Raw genomic sequence first — 21,848 nt, 5'->3', positions numbered from 1 at the left:
ACATTAAAGATTAGAAATCCTACAAACTAAAATTCCCTAAAGAAAAGCGTCAATGGATTTTGTTGAGAACTTATTCTTTACATCGATTGAGTGATTATAATAGATTTATTAAATGTTCTATATATTATGAATGGACAAGAATGAAATAGCTTTATTCATGGTCATAAAATTCACAATATAATTATGTAGATAACACAATTAGTGAAGTCCCGTGTCCCATAGTGGGGTAAGGGGCAGATGCATTACGCATACATCTGTTTCACTGATCGATTTTCTTTAGGGACAAATAGGGGATCAGCCTTCCGTGTTCTGCCAGACCGAGACATTTTTTTTTCTTCGTCTCCACCGGATATCGAACCCAGAACCCCTCAGTTCTACGCTCACGCGTCAACCACTGCACCAAGGAGGCGGCGGTAAAAGACAATAGAGATCATTAATTGAAGTTAATGATCAATACAAAGTTTTGATAATGAAGCTTGATTGTTAAATTATTGCAGTTCATTGTAATACTATAATTCCCAATTATGTATGCATGAGAATTGAGATCAATTGAATAAAAAAAATTGCAAAGAAATAATAAGCATAGCCTTAAATTAACGTAAAAGAACACTGAATTAAATTCCAAATTGTTGGAACTCGAATACCTACATGGAAAAAGTTCATTACAATAGAAAGATTGCTTAATATACATAAAGCCCTGTCTTTAATTAACTGTTATCACGAATGAAAACAAAAAGTCAAAAAGTTCAAAATTTTTATAACTAAACTAAAAATTTCATTCTTGTCCCAAATATGACCAGTACCTTAATGCTTATTCCGTTTACATTTTTTAATAGTCAGCCTCCAAAACGCCAATCTAAAGTCGGGAGAATAGAACGCGTAGATAAATGGATTGATCGCGGAATTGAACCAACCCAGCCACGTCAGTACATACATCAATACGGGATTGACGTAACCATTTGGTATGAACGGGGTCAGCAAATAGTATAAGAAGAACGGCAGCCAACAGGCCACAAAACCCCCTACCACTAGACTCAAAGTTTGAGCAGTTTTCGTCTCTCGCCTCAACGATGATACTCTATTATTCTCTATGTGGTCTTTGACAGAATGCGTTCTGTGCCGACCAGAATTCCGATACTTAAAATTGGCTTTAAAGGTCACGTCGTTTGAGAATCTGGATTCTCTTTCTTTGGATTTGTAGTTTTTAGACTGTCTTCGTTTTTCGGTTCTGAAGCAGCAAGGGCATCTCTGCTCTTGATGGGAGGTCTGGCTCTGTTGGGTTGAGCTTTTCGACGTTTGTTTTGAGGCGTTCTGACGTAAGGATAGTTTGTCAGAACCGGAGTCGGATTCTGTACGAATGCAGGACAGGTTTCCTTTCTGTAACAAAAATTTACTATGAATATAAGAATAAGTAATACAGGTCATAAAAGGTTATATTTTAATAACATTTATATAACTTAAAATCACCAAAAAGGATTAGAAACAGTGTCCATATTTCTGATAAATTGTAATCTATGTTATGTACTCGTAACGGTATCACTGTATCAACCTTTCAGACATTTCACATCCATTCACTGATCAATTTTTTACGGATACGTAATTGACCTGCCATGTCCAGACGTTATGCTGACCTTACGGGATCGACTGGAGGTATTGATAGTTACGTACAGAATAATATATCCCATCAAAAACATCCTGTAAAAAACCCAAGTCTCGCAGCTCAGTCTTTCTACCGTCAAAAGTTGTGAGATCCATGTAATACCAAGTCGGTTAATCTATTTAGTGTCTACTTGAAGGACCTTCTGTCTTAAGTTATTACATAAGTTATTATCATGCCAATATTAAAAATATTTAACGTTTTAAACAAATAGATCGACTTGGACATCGCTTGATTTGATTATTAGTATGTATCACACTACACAGCACGACGGGCCAGCGACCAACAGGAACGAGAGTTTCAATCGCGTGAGGCGCGAGAGACTAAAGAATCTAATATAATATTGTAATATTCATTTTGTTTTCATGCGATGTCCAAGTCGATCTATTTGTTTAAAACGTTAAATATTTTTTAATATTGGCATGATAATAACTTATGTAATAACTTAAGACAGAAGGTCCTTCAAGTAGACACTAAATAGATTAACCGACTTGGTATTACATGGATCTCACAACTTTTGACGGTAGAAAGACTGAGCTGCGAGACTTGGGTTTTTTACAGGATGTTTTTGATGGGATCTCACTTCTTTTTGTAGAGCCTTTCTTTTTGATACCACCACCAACCACAAACTGCATAAATAACTTTGTAATCCCATATATTTATATGGGATTACAAAGTTATTGATGCAGTTGGTGTATTTGGAAAACTGGACCGAAATTACAAAATATTTAAGTTTTCCCATGATTAAGACACTAAACTCTATATTTATTCCAAATATGAAGCTTCTAAGTCTGCTAGAAGTGCCTTGGACTTTTGATGATCGGTGAGTCAGTGAGTGACAAAATTTAGAAACTTTAACAAGTTGTCATTCTTAAACTACTGGTTCAAATTGACTGAAATTTTAAATATTCCGTGTTTATACAATGCCGGATTAGTTACTGAAGATTCAGGTTTCTTGCTTTATCCACAACCGAATTATAGGGGGTCGAAAAAGGCCCGAATTGCTTCGAGAAAAGGATGGTACGGCCGTGCCGCTTTTTTTTTGCTCGACTTGGCGGGGGCACTGCCGTGCCCCCAGATAACCCAGATCCATTTAAAATTGATAGCTCTACATAATGCATAAAAAGAGCGTGTTTGCCGAGCACACGTATCAGAAGTGAAATTCCTTTGGCAAGATTCGAAGATAACAAAATCGTCACCTCACTCCATGACGTGACGGTATTGCCATGACGCGATCTTGAAATTTACTTTCAACGCGCCTACAGAAGTTTCACTTCCAAAAGTCTTTTTCCAAGTTTAAAATGATTTATTAGTAAATTATCGTATTTCAAATAATCGGGATAAATGATAATAGCAACGTTTAAATTCAACAGTTTACAAATAAATATTTTACGCATCAATATGTTAACGGAATTTAAATCTCTATCCAATTCACGTGAAAAACTGATGGTTCTTTCAATAATAAATGGCTAGCGGGCAATTTTGGGAATTCTAAAAATGTATTGTTGCTCGGAAAAGAGCTATCAAGTTTAGTCGTTAAAAATTCGAGCCATTTCAGTTCTAACACAGAATTGAGCTTTTAACTAGCTATTTTAAAATGTGCATAACTTAGTATACCTAGCAAAAGTACCAATTCTGCTATTTTTCCGGATCTGATATCTTTTTAATTTATGCTTCGAGTTATGAAGATCATCAATTGATACATTTTCAAATTTCAAAGAATAAGTTGCCTTATAATACTATATTTAATTATCGTAACTCATATATTTTATACGCAACATAACAAATTACTTTATAATTCTAAGAAATAAGACACTCAATAAAAAAACTTGTAAACTATTTGAGACCATATTTTTATATCCTCCAAACAACCGTCTCTAAGGCCGCCTCTTGTACAAACTATGTCTCTCTTATGTATTAATGGTATTTTTGTCATATTTTAGTTTGTGCAATAAAGAGTTATAAATAAATAAATAAATAAATAAAAACTTACTTTATTACATTTGCTGGCTGTGCTGGCCAATTGCTGATGTCGCCTAGCAACCACACAGGATATCCTAGCATACACGTACACCATTACAATCATTGGTAGAAAGAACGACCCCATTGCTGAGAAAACAACATATCCTGGATTTTGGTTATATCTGCATACTCCACCTTGATTGTGATCTGGTTCATACCTAAAATAAGGACCTTTTTGATTAATGTTATAACAGAAGTATTATGTCTAAGATTAAATTCATTTCCAAAAATAAGTAAGCCCAAATGCAGCTAAAACTATTCATATCAAATTCTGTAGTAATGGGCAATATGAATTTGGGTAAGATTTTTAAGTAAGTAGACAAAATATAATAACTACCTTTAAAAACTAAAAACAATTCCTAACTCAAATTTCATTTTAAAGTTGATTTAAACATAATAATCATTAAACTGTTTTATATAATCACGGCAATAAAAAATCTGAAAAAGAACTAACACTCCTATTACAGTAAAATTATACGAGTAGGTATAAGAAAAACTATACGAACCATCCAAACATAGGTGGACACGTGATAGCCCCAGCCGAGATCCAAACAAAAAATATCATAGTTAGGGCCAGCTTTTTCGACCTCCGTCGTCGAGAGTAAGTTAAAGGTCTGGTCACTGCCAAATATCTGTCAATACTGATAGCGCAAAGGGATAGAATGGATGCAGTACACAATAGAATGTCCAAGCTAATCCAGATGTCACAGAGAATCCAGCCAAGCTCCCATTTACCTAAAATGATAATAGAGTTAAAGATGTAAAGAATAATGTTCTTCTAATTTTTTAAGATCAATTTTAGAAACTGCCAAAATTACTTTTACGACATTCAATATTATTTAAATTATATTTTTTAGAGTTCAGAGTCATCACCCCAACACAACGCCATCGTACTTCTTCTGATAAACGCTATTAAATGCAGGTAGCGAGTAAATTGTTTTATCTATACTAATATTATAAAGAGGAAAAGTTTGTAAGTATGTATGTATGTATGTATGTATGTATGTATGGTTTTCACGCATAAACTACTGGACCGATTTCAAAAATTCTTTCACCATTAGAAAGCTGCATCTTTACTGAGCAACATAGGCTATATTGCATTTTCAAAAAAATTAGAGATCCTTACCAAAAATGCAATAATGTAACCCAAGGTGTAAAAAATTCCTCAATAAAACTTCTGTCATCGCGTGCGCTGCGGAATCTATTGAAGATAGAACAAAAAAATGTTCTACGGTATTATAGAATGGATCAATATCTACAAGAAAGTCCGCGATACCATATGTCCATCTTCAGTAGTTATGTTACTACAACAACTTTTTTACGTTTTCAAAGTAAATAGAAGTGCCGACAGTAATCAAACCATGTTATCCATACACATATATTAATCCTTATCCCATTAAATGATGTTTTATTATAGACTGTTTCAATACCAGCAAAATACTTTTTAAATGAAAAGAATTGGATATTCCATTCAAAAGATATAACGAATTTTTAAAAGTGTCAATCTACAGAAAATAGTAGGTATACTGTTCGTGCAGGCCGTTAAGTGCGGGGGTCACGGAGGAATTCTACCAATATGCGTCTTGACGGAACACAGTGGGGTTTTGGTCGGTAGGAATCCGACATAACCCACGGCCCCTCCCCCGGAGGACGTGGGTATCTATGAAAGATTTCCCCACTAAAACAAAAAAAAAATAGGCCGTAGTGCGGGACGGTGTAAAGGTGATTTTCATGTGATTAAAAATTAAACCTTAGACGTAGACTTCACTGTAACGATATCGCTATCTATGCGGGTGAAACCGCAGGGCATTGCTAGTCGTTTTATAAAATTCGTCAAACCAAATCATCCCCAAACATTTTTTACCCTAAAGGACATACAGCAAAAAATATTAAGTTTTTAAATACATAATATAATCTACTGATAAATTTTACTTCATTTAGCAATCAGATCATCTAGGCTCTTTACATTTATTCTATACAAGCTAAAAAACGACAATTTACAAAAAATTGTCAATCTCGCCAAAAACTCGGAGTTCATTGACAGGCCTCAAAACATAATTCTCATTGTAGGAAAGCATTAAATAACCATTATACGTTGATTCAATTTGGTGAGGTGAAAAGCGTAGTTAATGAAACGTGATGGCTTTGAAATGGCTATCAATCACATTTTCAAAAGACTGAAGTATCAAGTACTACCTAATGGTTGATACTCCAATGGCCCGAATGTCATACCGCTGTATAACTGATTTACGATTTACAAAGCTAATCAACTTTCATTTGAAATTGATACAGTCGATTAATGAGTTATTAATTAATATTCAACTACATTGTAAGCTTTTTTTTTAATTGCATTTTTGTGTATAATTTAATTCATATTGCTCGATTTATAAGAATATGAAGAATGACATAAACCTATAGAACTCGAAGATGATTCATTTAATGTTCCTACGACGCAGAATATTTGAAAATTAAATAGGTACAATTTCTTTTATATGAAAATGTAGGTCTATTATTATTCAAGCATTTTATTAATCACATTCTTACTTTATTCATATCGCTTTCCTAAAATAACCTCATCTAATTCTACTTAATTTTAAAATTTGCAGCATGATTAATTTCTCTGTTATTAATTTTATGATTCATTGAAAATTAAAATGCTATTTTAAGCAAATTTTTCTTATTCTATTTTTAATCCATAAATGTTTTTATTAATTCATTTAATCTTACCTCTTATATGAACAGCAATCGCCGGGGGCATAACAAATATCCCCACAAGCAGATCAGCTGCTGCCAAGCTAGTAACAAAGCAATTCGTAACAGTCCTCAATCTCTTAGTAGTCACTACAGCTGATATTATCAAAGTATTACCTATCACTGTTATCACTATTAAAACACACAGTATAATAACAACAGCAGCTTCAAAAGCCTCATATTCAGTTACACTACACGCTTCATCTGTCACATTACTATCACTACAGTTCGTTTTGACTTTATCTATATTACTTATAACGTGGTAAATATAGTTTGTTGTGTTCTGCTCTTCGTTTTCCACATTTTCGATGAATAATTCTGTGTCTGTGTGATTTGACTCGTTCCATTTCACTTGATTCTCTATTGCCTTGTAGTCTGATATTGCGATCATAGGTTACACGTTGTGATGGTGTAAGGACGTCATGTTCTGTAACAATGAAATAAAATTACTGAGGAATATTGGATACTTTGGTAAATTTACGTATTACTACGATATTAGGGTGCTTTTTCATCAATAATATGCGAGGATGTGTATCGAGGAATGTGTTTGTAAAGAACCGAACATATCGTTTCATTTATTGAAGACTAGGTATCCGCCCGCGGCTTCGCCCGCGCAGTCAAAGAAAAACGCGCATAGTTCCCGTTGGATTTCCGGGATTGCGTCATTTTCCCAGGATAAAAAGTAGCCTATGTCCTTTCTCGGGTATTAATATATCTCCATACCAAATTTCATGAAAATTGGTTCAGTAGTTTAGGCGTGATTGAGTAACAGACAGACAGACAGAGTTACTTTCGCATTTATAATATTAGTATGGATTGAAGCATTTAGCGTCTGAAGATCTCAAAAATACTATTAGTTATTTACAAACACATCCTCGCACATTATTGGTGAAAAAGCACCCTTAGGCTTGATGCAGATGATATTGTATTTCAATCAAAATTAACATAAACAACAGCAACTCCACAGATTCTTTCAATTTCCGTGTGTATTGGATGCTATTTTTTGTTATGCTATTAATTTTATGCTATATAATCTATGATATATAAAAAAGCTAGATACGTTACCCGCTCTCTATTTTGGCAAGAAAAAACTCAGCTAAGTGCCCGAGTTTCACTTAGTCACGCACCATTTAGCGTCGTGGCTGGACGTTCTTTTTTATATTTTAATCGGCAGTTGTTATTACGAAGTACATGAGTGAGACATGTATTATGTCTCGTGCGTGAGAGTGAAAGAGAGAACAATTGTATTGGTGATAATGCGTTAGTAAGTAGGTATGTATTAATTACGCTGTTTTTTAGTGCAATGATGTTGGCGTATGCCGCGTCTACTAGTATAATAGAGTCATTGTATATAATCACTAAAATATCTAAACAAATTAGACTCCAGTCAGACATAGAGACGTGGTTTCAAAACTCGCTTCACTTTTTTAATTCTATCGCGTTCAAAAAAATCTCCAGTCAATTACATTTATCTATGCAATGAATTCATACTCGACCGACTTTTGCCTTGAAGTATCATTTTTCTCGTTTTAATTGACCGTGTTTCGTGAAGAGAGAAAATGTCAAAAAATTGTATGAAGATAAAAAATCTACATTCCGGCTATTAAATTATTTTTAATCATTTAATCTTGCTGTGGCCTAAAATTTGTGTCAATTTGCATTTTAGCGACTACTTCAGTTTATTCTGGGTGAATATGAAAATTAACTGCCGAATTAAGTGGCTAATGAAACCGAAAATATTTTCTATTATGTCCCGTACAATAAAATGAATTAATTGGGTTGTTAGATTATTTTACATATAAAAAATTCCCCATCGTCCTATACCAGGGATTACCAGGTTAGAAGTTATTCGAGGTCAAAAGTCACCATAAGGTTATATAAAAACTAGCGGTCCGCCCCGGCTTCGCCCGTGGTACATATGAAAAATAGATGTTGGCCGATTCTCAGACTTACCCGATATGCACAGAAAATTTCATGAGAATCGGTCCACCCGTTTCGGAGGAGTATGCAGACTAACATTGTGACACGAGAATTTTATATATAAGAAGATTGTAGTAGGTAATTCTATCATCAAAAGACGTTTCATTTCATTCATAATTTAAATCCACCCTTGTATCTTTTCAATTTTTTTATAAATTAACTTAAATAACGCAAGCGAATCACAAAACCCTTGCCGTCTCAAAATTACTTCACACAAAGGATAATTCTTACAAGCTTCAGAAAGCAGACATTCTGACATTAATGAAAATTTTGCAAGGCTACCTTTATTACGAATACGTAATATGGTTTTTGTTTATATTGTTACATTAATTTCACTATACAGGATGTCCCACTATTGGTATACTAAACGCGAAGAGACTTGTAGTTTAGCTTACACTGATCACGTAAAAAATACTAAAACAACAAAACTACGTTAAAAATTGTTTGCTAAATTTTTGCTGAAAATCCATGTTTTCTTCTCTATCTTCGCGCAGCTGGCATATACCACCGCTTCGCTAATGTGAGCATTTTGTCTATGAAAACATAATCTTAAACGATAGCTCACGTGCTGGTGGTAAAGTTGGGCGGGTTGCTTGTTATGGGTGTACACATAGAGTTTTAAGAATTCATCTATTTGAATAAAAAAATGCGTCTGGAATTTTATACGTATTTTTTACGAACTCAGCGTATGCAAAACTATAACCTCTTTGAGCTTAGTATACCAACAGTGGGACACCCTGTATATACCTTCTGCAACTACTTTACATTAGTTCCTAATTTGTACCTTTACCTACTGGTAGATCTTGAAAAAAAGTAGCCCGTATTTGACTCTGGGTTTACAACTATGAATATTCCAAATATATAATCGGTGCTGTCTTTTAGCAGTGAAAGTGTGTCTATCATATTAACTTATTAAGTTATGACGAATCAAAAGTGCTTCTAGAAGAAGTCTAATTGGATAATGTTCGTTTCAGTTTGAAGAATAATTTTAAGGCTTTTTTGGCAGGTGTGATGGTAACAAACCCAAGTACACAAAGCTTAGGTCTTTGTGAAAGTATTGTAAGCTTTTTAAGAGGAGTAAGGGCATTAATATTTGAGTAGACGAAATATAAAAGTAGTACTAAGCAGTTATATCATTGGTGATCAAAAATATGTATAATGAGTTAAATTGAGGAGATTGAAAAAGGAAAGAGTTATGGAGGGTTATGGAAAGAAAATAGTCAACATTTTCATATTTATTTAATAATTTTCCAACATAATAAAAGTACATAAAACGGAGCGCACTTCTTATAACAAGAGTATATAATAACAAAATTACAATCTCTGAAATAGCATGCTTTTACAAGATATAATATGTTTATATGTTTACGAGTTGGAGGCGATACAATAAATATTACATAATAATTAAAAAATCAGACAATGCTTAGTTTGCTTATCCACAAATAATAATGTGCGAGGATGTGTAGCGAGGAATGTTTTTGTAAGAACCAATCATATCGCTTCATTTAGTTTGAAGTTTAAAGCGTATAGCGTTTGAAGCCATGCTATTGGTTATTTATAAACACATTCCTCGCTACACATCCTCGCACATGTGGAAAAGAAACCTTTAGGGAAGGCGGTAATTTAAATTTAAACAAATTTTATCAACCGATATCAAAAGTAGGAGATTGTGAATGCGTCGTATGAGTATTTTTGACGTGACAACTGACAACGTCTTATTATTTGATAGAGCCAGCTGCACTAACGAAAAAACATGACTCATGCGGCGTTACCTCGCTCTGAGGCGTTCCTTGTAAGGCTTTCAGTGTAAGCGAGAGCGCGGAACGAGCGACAAAGAAGCACAATCGGCCTTGACGTTGTCACGTTCAACTATCGTCAGTAAACCGACTTTACAGACAGCCAATTTTTTTATTTGTTCCGAGATCCATTCATTTTAAACTAATTTTCATAAAATATATTTTCTTAGGTCACATTATGACGTCAGAGTTAATTCAACCACTCCAACAGCAAGAAAAAAATAAAGGTTACTGATATTGCTCAAAAATATTATAGTTATTATATTTTAAAGAAAAATTGTAGACTAGAATCTTAGTAGGTAATATACAGTATAGATTTTATCCAATTTGAAAACGAATAAGTATATAAATTAATTTATTTTATATCTAAACGTTTTTGAAATATTTAACCAGATACATAAACAAAAAAAAAAAATAAGGTCGTTATAATTACAATAAATTGTTCAAATATATATTTTATTGATCCATGTTTATACTTTAAGTTTTATAAATATATGAGGAGTCTTTAGGATGTAGGGCATTGAACGCGGAACTTTTTCACATAGCTGAAAACAAATAAAAATCCTTTATTAATAACAGATTAATAACAACAAATAATATAATACTATTATAAAGGCGAAAGTTTGTATGGATGTATGGATGTATGGATGTATGGATGTATGGATGTATGGATGTTTGTTACTCTTTCACGTAAAAACTACTGAACCGATTACAATGAAATTTAGCACACATATAGAGGGTAACTTGGATTAACAGTGAAAACTTCTTTAGCGGCGTTGAGCACTTTTTCTGTAATGGGTATAAAATCTTAAACTCGCGTCAGGACACGTGACCTGATCGAAAAAGCGTAAGACGGATACCATTCCAAAATATCAAACATGCTCAACGTTAATAATCAAGTTTTCACTTCTGCCGGCACTCCCGGAGTGCAACCCGTCTTTTTTTTATATTAAGTCCGAAGTCAGTAATGAAAAATAAACCGACTCAGCAAATGCTGATGTTTTGACACATTCGCAACGCTGATCTTCAGCAGTCAATCAATTAAAATTTGTTTTTTTTTTCATACCCAACTTAAACGCGCGACGTGTTATGCCTAAAAATATTATGCTCAATGTTCATAAAAAAAATATTAACAATATATTTTGGTATAATTTTGAAAAACAACTGTAGACTTTTTAAGAAGGAACACTATCAAGACAATGATAAGATAAGTAACTATGTACATAATGTTTGTAACATTTACAATAGATACGCTATCCGAATATTATATTTATTGTGGATGACTTTATATATTTTACATTAATAGAGCCTCCGACAACAGCATATGAAACTAAACAATACATAAACAGTGTGAAAAAGGTAGGAAGAAAGATATCTATGGGGAATGACTCTACTTAACAAGTTTTAATTTTAATTGAAATAACTTATTTACAGGAAAGAGCTATGTATCACGTATGATATAAGATACATTATAACGATACTATTCACAATAACAATAATCTATTTAAAATTAAATAAAACTTACTCAGTACAACTGATGCATTTACCCCACGGGGCTCTTGCGTAACCACTAGCACACGACTGTATATTTGCGATAAAATCATCGTCGTTCCCATGTCCCTGCTTCGGCACAAAACCTCCTTCATCAGAGTAATCATCATCAGACCGCTTAAAACGAGTTCCTTCTTCAGCATCGAAATCCATTAGAGTCAGATCATCTGCCCTGCCACTTAAACCAAGCAAAAATCCTTTGACATCAGGCTTATCGTTGCCTAGCGCTAGGACAGCGCTCAAAATGAGTGCCCATACGATGTATTCCTTCATATTCGCGACGACGACTGTCTGCCCATCGCTTTGTTTATACCTACTCTTTTACGAATCCGGTTATTTGTACATTCTTGATAATATAGTCACGGCCATCGTAGGAGATACAGGTTACGTTTCGACTTCATGTGTTTTGTTCGAAAACGTATATATTGAAATAGCAATTCTTCAAGGATATAAAGGCAAAAGGTTAACAGAACCGGCTCATTGATAACCCGTTCTTTCCGCATAGTACGAGAGCCTGGGGTTAAAATTGAATCGTTTTCTTTACCCGATTCCTAAACATCATGTTTATCTGGCAAATTGATTAATCCATGACCGTATTTAGTTGGAATATTTAGATTATTGTGCAATTTAAGTAAATTGCAATCATATCTTTTATGTTTATACGTATAACAATATATTATTATTTTACTTATTCTTTCTCATTTGTCCGTTCAAACTTTATCAATTTTCGTTTTCCGCGAGTAATTCAGAAATTTAACAATTTATAATTTATTTAACAATTTATTTAAAAAAAAATTAATCATTATCTTAATATACATAATATAATACATATAATTCATAATACATTGTAGATTTCTCTGTAACAAAATATGTGTTTGTGAAAAAAATAACTATTATAATTTATATTTTATCCAAGATCAGTTGTGCTCTTGTACTAAATTATATTATTTCGCATACAAAAGTATCTTAACTTTGTCTGGTCGGGGAGATCCCCGGGTCAAGGCTTTAATAAAAATTTAAATCCATACTAATATGCGAAAGTAACTCTGTCTGTCTGTCTGTTACTCAATCACGCCTAAACTACTGAACCAATTTGCATGAAATTTGGTATGGAGATATTTTGATACCCGAGAAAGGACATACTAGGCTACCTTTTATTGACAAATATGTACCACGGGCGAAGCCGGGGCGGACCTCTAGTATAATATATATCTAATTATAGTGTATGAAAGAATTATCTTAGTGAAACGAATAAAAGTGTCATTCGTAAAAAGTATGGAAATGTGGAATATCTATTTGGGTCTCCGAATTGAGCTAAAATTCTGGAGTTCGAGATTAGAGCAAGATTAAAATACATTTTTCAATCTTTGTCAACGGAGATGTTGATGACGATAATGTTACTTATTATATGTATACCAAGCGATAGTCAAAGTGTTCGTGAAATATAATGAGACCGTTTTATTTAATATATCTTTAAAAAGTCTCTTTAATAGTATAAATCTAATCCAGTCGATATGGGAGTATCATCGCGAGAAGTATTTGTATAATCATATTTAAAAAAAACAACGCATATTATGACTGTATGGTGCCATGTACCTAATATTAAAACAGGAAATAGCGTGTTACTATCTGAATACATATTATTGTAATTTAAATTTTCTAAGTACATTTTATTTGAAATATTAAAATTGACTTCCTAATTTCCTGCTTAAAGTTCCATATATACGAAATTTCAACAAATAAATTTTGTGATCTGTTACCTAGCAGGCTTTATCCTCGTTATTTACTCTGTTTAGTGTGTGGTATTTTAACGAACACAGCATAAATCTGTATCATATAGTATGAATTCAACTCCTTAGTTTTGACTTAACTTAGACACACACACTTCGATCTGTATGATCAAATACAGATACAACCAGTAGGGAAACTTCACAAAACACGTTCGAATCGGCTCACGCACACATTCATGTGTGTTTATAAGAATCGTAAGGGCGGTACTTTTGGCGCTCTTTTTTTCTCGAGATAAACGTTTGATTTTGTCACCATAAAAGTGGTTTATCGCAGATAAAACCAAAACTAAAAGTAATTACACAAAATGCTCTGACAAATATCTTGCAAATGTTTTAATATAATTGTTTATGAAAAAAAAATCATAATAAGTATTACCATGTCAAGTAGAAAACGTAAAAGTGTGAAAATTAGAGCTAACTTGGTGATTTTTTTTTTATCGAGTAAATTTTAATATTTTATGTTTTTGATTAAACAGAATCGTTGAACATAATATCATCTAGTTTGATATATATTTTATTTTTTAGATTTGGTCTTGCATATTACACGTATCATCTAATAGAAGATTGGTTATTTTGCTTTATGCGCCCCCTTAAGACAGTCAGTATATATAATACTAGCTTTCCGCCCGCGGCTTCGCCCGCTCAGTCAAAGAAAAACCCGCATAGTTCCCGTTCCCGTGGGATTTCCTGGATTGCGTCATTTTCCCGGGATAAAAAGTAGCCTATGTCCTTTCTCGGGTATCAAAATATCTCCATACCAAATTTCATGAAAATTGGTTCAGTAGTTTAGGCGTGATTGAGTAACAGACAGACAGAGTTACTTTCGCATTTATAATATTAGTATTAATCATAATATTTATACAACTATAGTCTATGATCTGCATAATGTATATACTAGGTATACTTGCATTCTGTAATTAATATAATTGAATAATTATCAACATTCATTTATACGCAATATAAGGTCAGTTGATAATAGCAATATGTATCGATATATCGCGTGTTTAGTTCTGTTAACAGTTCGTGTTAATACAAATCCGAATAAAAATCCAAATTCTGCAAATATACTCGAAGAAAATTCTAATATAGTTATACCGATCGAAGGAATTTATGTAAAAGAAGACAACTATACAAATAATGATGTAGTTAACGATATTGCAGATTTTAAATATGATTATTTATATGTAGACATTGGACCAAAAGCCAAAGTTGAATATAAACGTATACCTAGAGAGACAGATGACGATTACGATGAAGGTGGCTTTATTAGTACAAATAATAGTACCGACCATGATTTCCTCGACAACGTCTCAAATTGTCCTGACAAATTCACGAGGTCACCGTGGGGCAAATGCATTTCGTGCGATGAGTGAGTTATCTATGCCAATTGCCAAATATAAATCTATACTAATACTAGCGGTCCGCCCCGGCTTCGCCCGTGGTACATATGAAAAATAGATGTTGGCCGATTCTCAGACTTACCCGATATGCACAGAAAATTTCATGAGAATCGGTCCACCCGTTTCGGAGGAGTATGCAGACTAACATTGTGACACGAGAATTTTATATATAAGAATTATAACGCGCTCATCTCTGGAACTACTGGTACAATTTGAATGATTCTTTCGGTGTTAGATAGCCCATTTATCGAGGAAGGCTATAGCTTTCCTATCACGCTAAGACCAACAGGAGCACTGCGGAGCACTCCAACAGGAAAACCGCGGTGCATACTGCACAGCTCGTTAATAATATCTAATATAGTTTTTTGAATAATTTTAAAGCATTGATTTTCTTTCCAGACACATGAGGATTTTCGGAAAAGCTGGAAAAGACTGCCAATAAGAACAGAAGAGTTGAGTTAAAATAGACCCAAGTTTTGATAGCAAAAGTACTTTGTACCATCCTTTGAAGAATAATAAATATATATTAAAGTACCTATTATTGGTTTTTATTCAATTTATAAGTAACTAGCTTTAGCTTGCGGGTTCACTCACGTGGTACCTACTGGATAAAAAGTAGCTTATGTGCTAATCTAGACAATTCTCTATCCCTGTTCTAAATTTCATAAAGATCCGATCAGCTCTTTTGCGTGAAAGAGTAACAAACATTATATATTCTTACAAACTTTCATGTTTATAATATTACTAGCTTGCTAAATAAACATGCCAGGTATAATCAGCTCTTGAAAAGCGACCCACGCTGTTTTCAGACTTATACTATTTATTAGTTATTATTTACAAGAGTAATAATAATTTTTTACTTTTTAGTGGTATCTATCTTGAAAGCGTATTTTTTAGTTTTTTGAACTTTATTTTTTAAATATAAGTGTGTTAGGACTTAGGGGCCGTTCGTAAAATACGTCACCCAAATATAAACACGATAACGCATAAGGCCGTTCATAAAATTAACTTTTTTTGACCCCCTCCCCGCCGGTTGTCACGCTGTGTCACACTTTCTGTGATCCCCCCCCTCCTGAAAAGGAGGTGTGGCTTGAAAGCATAGCTTTACCGCGGCAGTCCTCGGTGCCACACGTCTTATTTTATAATAAAATTTAAATAAATTAATAAATATCTTAAATAAAAAACAAATAAATAATATTTTTATTTATCAGAAGTCAAAGGATTCTGTAAATGCTCCGAAACATCTATGATTGGTATTGCAACATCTTGTGATGGATCGCAATTCGCAACGCCACTAGAGCCAAGTCAAAACGCTACAGCGTCACAGAGTGCCACAGAGCTCATGTTGAAAAAAATAAATATATCAAGTTAAAATTTTTTGTAATTAATATATTATGTAAATTTAAATACTGTCTATTTACTTATACGAAATAAATTACTTCTATCATTACAAAATTGAAAAAAAAAAGTCGAGAGAACGAATACTCAGTAAAAATTTTTAATGAACGGCGAACGTCACGCTGCCGTTGACCCCTTGTCACATTTTGTCACACTCGCGAAACCACTCCCCCCCGCTTGTATACGAACGTATTTTATGAACGGCCCCTTATAAAAAATTGACGATTACAGTAATTAAACAATATACCTTCCTTCCTTGTACAAAAAAGGGCATTTTAATTATATTCCCAATTATTGGACACAACTTTTTTATACGATAATGCTATAAAAAGCAAATGAAATACAACAAAATTGTGTTGTTTGGTCAGTCGTACTGTAACCATGAAGCGATTAGTAATATTACTTCTTATGGTTCATATAGTATTGTCATATCCTCAGTTTAGTTATGAATCTATTGATAAACAATATGAAGAATATTTGAAAACGCAAGGGTTTTATGAACCTGAGATGGAAGTCGAACAACGTCATATAGCAAATGGGCAAGCATGTCCATACGGGTACGTTAGATCTCCGTGGGGGCATTGCATCACTTGGGAAAAGTAAGTTTCATCTCTCTTTTAATCTATACCTACTAATATTATAAAGCTGAAGAGTTTGTTTGTTTTTTGAACGCGCTAATTTCAGGAACTACTGGTCCGATTTGAAAAAAAAAGGCTGTAGGCTATTTAATATCATCACGCTTAGACCAACAGGAGCGGAAAAATTCGGATAAAACCGCGGGGCACAGCTCGTGAATAATATCTAAAACAGTTTTATGAATGATTTTAAAGCATTGATTTTCTTTTCAGATACCAGAGAATGTACGGATAAGCTGGAAAAGACTGCTAAGAACAGAAGAGTTGAGTTAAAATAGACCCAAGTTTTGATAGCAAAAGTACATTGTACCTATTCCTTTGAAGAATAGGTAATAAACATAATATTAAAGTATGATTGGTTTTTATTCAATTATAAGTAACTAGCTTTAGCTTGCGGGTTCACTCGCGTGGTACTGGATAATAAGTAGCCTATGTGCTAATCCAGACTATACTCTATCCCTGGTCTAAATTTCATAAAGATCCGATCAGCTGTTTTTGCGTGAATGAAAACATTATATATTCTTACAACCTTTCATGTTTATATAATATTATAGTAGGACTAGTAAACCCGCATAGTTCCTGTTACCGTGGGATTTCCGGAATAAAACCTATCCTATGTTGATATCCTAGTTGATCTAAGTTTGCCCTGTATAATCTATATGTGTACTAAATTTCATTGTCCTCACAAACATTCGCATTTATACTATTAGTAATTATAGCATAATAATTAGCATTTTTAAACCAAGTGAAATATATGCACCGTAGGTAATATATGGCATTAACATCAATTTCTTTTTGTATAATATACAACACGACATTGAACAACATACTAACAGTTTTTATGCATTAAATCTCATTTATTTTTTTAAATATAAGTGTGTTAAAAAAAATTTACAATGACAGTGTAATTAAAGAATATTTATCCTTCCTTTTACAATAATAAAATATAATATATTTATTAGAGTCGCTGGTTTATTTATAGCCCAAATATAAACACGATAACGCATAAGGCAAACAAAATATAACAAAATTGTGTTGTGTTGTGTTGTTGGTCAGTCGTACTGTAACTATGAAGCGATTAGTAATAATACTTCTTTTGGTTCATATAATATTGTCATATCCTAAACAAAAGCATAATCATAATGAAAAGCATAAGCATAATCATACGCATAAGCATAATCAAAAGCATAAGCATAATCATAAGCATAATCATAGTGATGAATCTATTTATCCAGAATATGAAGAATATAAAGAATATATGGACTCGGGTAAGTTTGAACCTAAACCTGGGCTAAACAACAGCATTGATATTGATTTTATAGCAAATATGAAACAATGTCCATCCGGGTACGTTAGAGCTCCGTGGGGGCATTGCGTGACTTGTGAAGAGTAAGTAGCATCTTTTTTTATTAATAATATCTATTCATTTCATTATTGCACGTACAAAACATATTTGAAAAATATTATATTTATCTGAACACAAGATTTCTTTTACATAAATTTTTGCTTCTAAAAATCTACAGTGCCTTGTAGTGGTCAAAAAAGAGTACATACGCGCAACATTTTTGTCTGAAACCGCTAATAGACGACCATCTATATCTATACTACTATTATAAAGAGGAATCTGGTATTTTTATCAATGATAGACCTAATTATGAACAATCTATCTGTACCGGTCACAAGTTGCACTTTTGAGTTTTTTGGAAGAAAAAAAAAATAGTTCAAGTATCGTAACTACCCTAATAAAATTCAATTCCCCGTAAACGCCTCCATGGTGGAATCTGGTATTTTTATCAATGATAGACCCAATTATGAGCAATCTATCTGTACCGGTCACAAGTTGCACTTTTGAGTTTTTTGGAAGAAAAAAATAAAAAGATCAAGTTCAGTAACTCAAACTACCCTAATATAATATTTTGACAATCGATTCCTCCTAAAGGCTTCCATGGAGGAATGTGTTTATTTTACCAATTATAGACCTAATTAAGAGCAATCTATCAGTACCGGTCACAAGTTGCACATTTGAGTTTTTTGGAAGAAAGAAATATTTTTTGATCGGTATGGGGAAATTGTTTGAGCCAAAATCATTTTTTACTGCGTATAACTCAGAAACGGTAGGATATAGGAAAAAATGATTTAGGTACAACTTGTAGATAATTTTATGGCCTTTCAACTTTTCCTTGAAAGTTTTTCTCTAACATGTACCGTTTTTGAGATTTAAGCGAAAAATGAAAAAATGGACCCATTCTCCCCCTCCCCCCACTCCGGGGCTCCTCCTAGTGTCCCGGGGTTTTAGTATATTTATTACCTAGGGACTCTTGACATGTTTCCGAAGAAACATCTTACGTTACTAACTCACGCACTCTAGACCCCCCTTGGAGGGACTCATTCAATGGACTAATTCCTTGAAGTACGAGGATGGTTCTTATGAAAAAAAACGTAAACATGTAGGTACCACGGGCGAAGCCGGGGCGGACCGCTAGTACATATTATCTATATCTATGTATACATATAATAAATCTGTAGAAGGGTCAATTCTGTACATTGAAAATATTGAAAAAATAAATAGCAGGGGGTGTTACTGGATCGATACCAAACCCAAATATTTGATTAAAAAAATTTTTTTCTGTCTGTCTGTCTGTCTGTATGTGAAGACATCACGTGAAAACTAACGGTTCGATTTCGATGAAACTTGGTATAATTATACCTTATTATCCTGGGCGTAAAGTAGGATACTTTTTATCCTGGAAAAATACGTAGAAAAAAAATAATCTTAGGTAATTTTTCAGTTTTATCCATAGACGTTGTTCTGTAGAACCGCGAACACACGTTGGGTATTATTAGCCTAGCCGTATTTGAGTCCAATAGATATTTATAAGATGTTATTGTCAGAGTTACTCAAAATGGAGAAATAAACCATCCACGCGAAGACCGACATCCACGCGGACGGAGTCGCTGGCGGAAGCTAGTATAAAATAAAACCCGTTTCTCGTTGCCACGGCATAACGGCCGAACCGATTTCAATAATTATTTTTTTACAAATAATTATTGAAATCGGTGAAGCCGGGGAAGCCGGGGCGGACCGCTAGTAACTAATAGATTACGAGCGAATTAAAAATGTGACATTTCGTACCGAATTTTGCGGTATTTATAAAATAACTAGCTGTGTACCGCGGTTTTACCTGCAGTGCTCCGCTGACCGCTCCTGTTGGTCTCAGCGTGATGATATGTATATAGCCTATCCTTCCTCGATAAATAGGCTATCTAACACTGAAATAATTTTTCAAATCGCACCTTTAGTTCATGAGATTAGTGCGTTCAAACAAACAAACAAACTCTTCGGCTTTATAACATTATATTAGTAACTAGCGACCCGCCCCGGCTTCGCACGGGTGCAATGCTGATACTAAATACACTACAGAAAAACTGTGAACGTTGGATATAAAAACATAGCGGCCCGCTCCGGCTTCGCATGGGTATAAAATAGATAGCCGGGCGGCTGGCCGGTACCGCCGCAAACGCTACGTCCCGCAATTTTTAAATCTGTAATATCTTCGAAAATATTCACTTAAATCATACGGTGTAAAGGGCCATATAGATCTATGGCGATTAACACACGACACCGCGCACCGCGGCGGTTGGCAGTGAATCCCTACGAGGAACGGACCGTTCGACCGCGCGGTCGGGCGGTGTATGTGTGTTTGGTATCAACGGATTTAATAGAAGCCAATGCAACTTGAGAACCGCTTCACCGCCAACCGCGGCGGGACGCGGCACCGTGTGTTAATCGCCTATATAATGAAAAATGTATTCAAGGTATTTAATTGGTTAAGGATTAATTCTATATTGGTTAAAATCGCATCGAAAATTAGCCATTATTTCTCGTAAAAAGTAAATGACAAAAAAAAGTTATTGTGGTTATCCATGAGAGATAGACATATACCATCGCGGACTTTTCTGCAGACCTTTTCAATGTGTATAATACTTAGTACATTATTTTGATAAAACTCGTAGGGTTCAGCCTGCGTTTGCAATGTAGGTAAGCTGAAAAAATGTAATTTTTTACGACCTCACATTAGAAACCTCCAAAATAACAGTACTTCTCCACTATTTAATGGATGTTATTATACATATAAACCTTCCTCTTGAATCTTGAATCACTCTATCTATTAAAAAAAACCGCATCAAGATCCGTTGCGTAGTTTCAAAGATTTAAGCGTACAAAGGGACATAGGGACACAGGGACAGGGAAAGCGACTTTGTTTTATACTATGTAGTGATGATGATGATAGCAGATGTATTATTTTTGTTCCAGGTACAAGCTAAAAACAAAGCGTTATGGGCGAAATTGTTTAACGTAATTCATCATCATCATCGATTTAGAGATGATAACAGACAATCTTCCTTGTAACATAATGTCTTAAAGTAAGTATTATCACAGTATTACAATATTATAGGAAACTAACAAACACCTTATTAAATACCACCTTCATAGTTTAAACACCAAACGAAATGTTACATAAGGCGCTGTATGTGAAAAATGATTTTCCCGGTTTTCCCGCTTTTCTGTTGAAATGTTTCCTGAATTTTCTTTGCTACGAACCTCACGGAGCCAGAGACCTTTCCAACGAATGCAAAACCGTGGAAATCGGTTCGTGCGTTCTGGAGTTATAGCGTCAGGAAGGAAAACCCGACTTATTTTTATATAGTAAAAAAAGAAGATATTGTAATACTGTGGTATTATTTCCATTGTAAACTGTAGACAAATGACAACCAATTGGGTTTTTTTTAAGAAAACCAATTTTCTGTCAAATAGACAAATAGTATATAAATACATTTAATTCCACATTCTTTTATTTCATTTATCC

At 33.9% G+C, this 21,848-nt stretch overlaps 2 protein-coding genes across 2 annotated transcripts; both read right to left on the bottom strand.

The window, feature by feature from the left end:
• Positions 1–207: 207 nt before the first annotated feature.
• LOC149478082 (putative G protein-coupled receptor No18) lies at positions 208–6,851 on the bottom strand. Its single transcript, XM_089709931.1, has 4 exons — positions 6,407–6,851; positions 4,186–4,414; positions 3,651–3,837; positions 208–1,377 (listed from the first exon to the last, which is right to left on the bottom strand). Exons 1-4 carry the CDS (start codon positions 6,819–6,821, stop codon positions 805–807), a joined length of 1,404 nt encoding a protein of 467 aa, XP_089566057.1. The 5' UTR covers positions 6,822–6,851; the 3' UTR covers positions 208–804.
• Positions 6,852–9,636: 2,785 nt separating this feature from the next.
• Positions 9,637–12,064, bottom strand: LOC149478081 (uncharacterized). Its single transcript, XM_089709924.1, has 2 exons — positions 11,732–12,064; positions 9,637–10,751 (listed from the first exon to the last, which is right to left on the bottom strand). The coding sequence occupies exons 1-2, from the start codon at positions 12,028–12,030 to the stop codon at positions 10,712–10,714; spliced, it is 339 nt and encodes a 112-aa protein (XP_089566050.1). The 5' UTR covers positions 12,031–12,064; the 3' UTR covers positions 9,637–10,711.
• Positions 12,065–21,848: the final 9,784 nt, after the last annotated feature.

The sequence above is a fragment of the Colias philodice genome, chromosome 23, assembly GCF_061535455.1.
Source record: "Colias philodice isolate Cphi_HAF_F1 chromosome 23, ilColPhil1 Martin Lab GWU primary, whole genome shotgun sequence".
NCBI classification, from domain to species: domain Eukaryota; kingdom Metazoa; phylum Arthropoda; class Insecta; order Lepidoptera; family Pieridae; genus Colias; species Colias philodice.
This window is presented reverse-complemented; position numbering and strand designations above follow the sequence as displayed.

What these genes read in the sequence shown, in the direction of transcription:
- LOC149478082 (XM_089709931.1), bottom strand. Translation starts at nt 6,821, where the DNA reads ATGATCGCAATATCAGACTACAAGGCAATAGAGAATCAAGTGAAATGG. An exon ending in GATTGCTGTTCATATAAGAG is followed by an intron (nt 4,415 to 6,406) that starts GTAAGATTAAAT and finishes TTATCATTTTAG; the next exon opens with GTAAATGGGAGCTTGGCTGG. An exon ending in TGTCCACCTATGTTTGGATG is followed by an intron (nt 3,838 to 4,185) that starts GTTCGTATAGTT and finishes TCCTTATTTTAG; the next exon opens with GTATGAACCAGATCACAATC.
- LOC149478081 (XM_089709924.1), bottom strand. Translation starts at nt 12,030, where the DNA reads ATGAAGGAATACATCGTATGGGCACTCATTTTGAGCGCTGTCCTAGCG. An exon ending in AAATGCATCAGTTGTACTGA is followed by an intron (nt 10,752 to 11,731) that starts GTAAGTTTTATT and finishes ATTTGTTTTCAG; the next exon opens with CTATGTGAAAAAGTTCCGCG.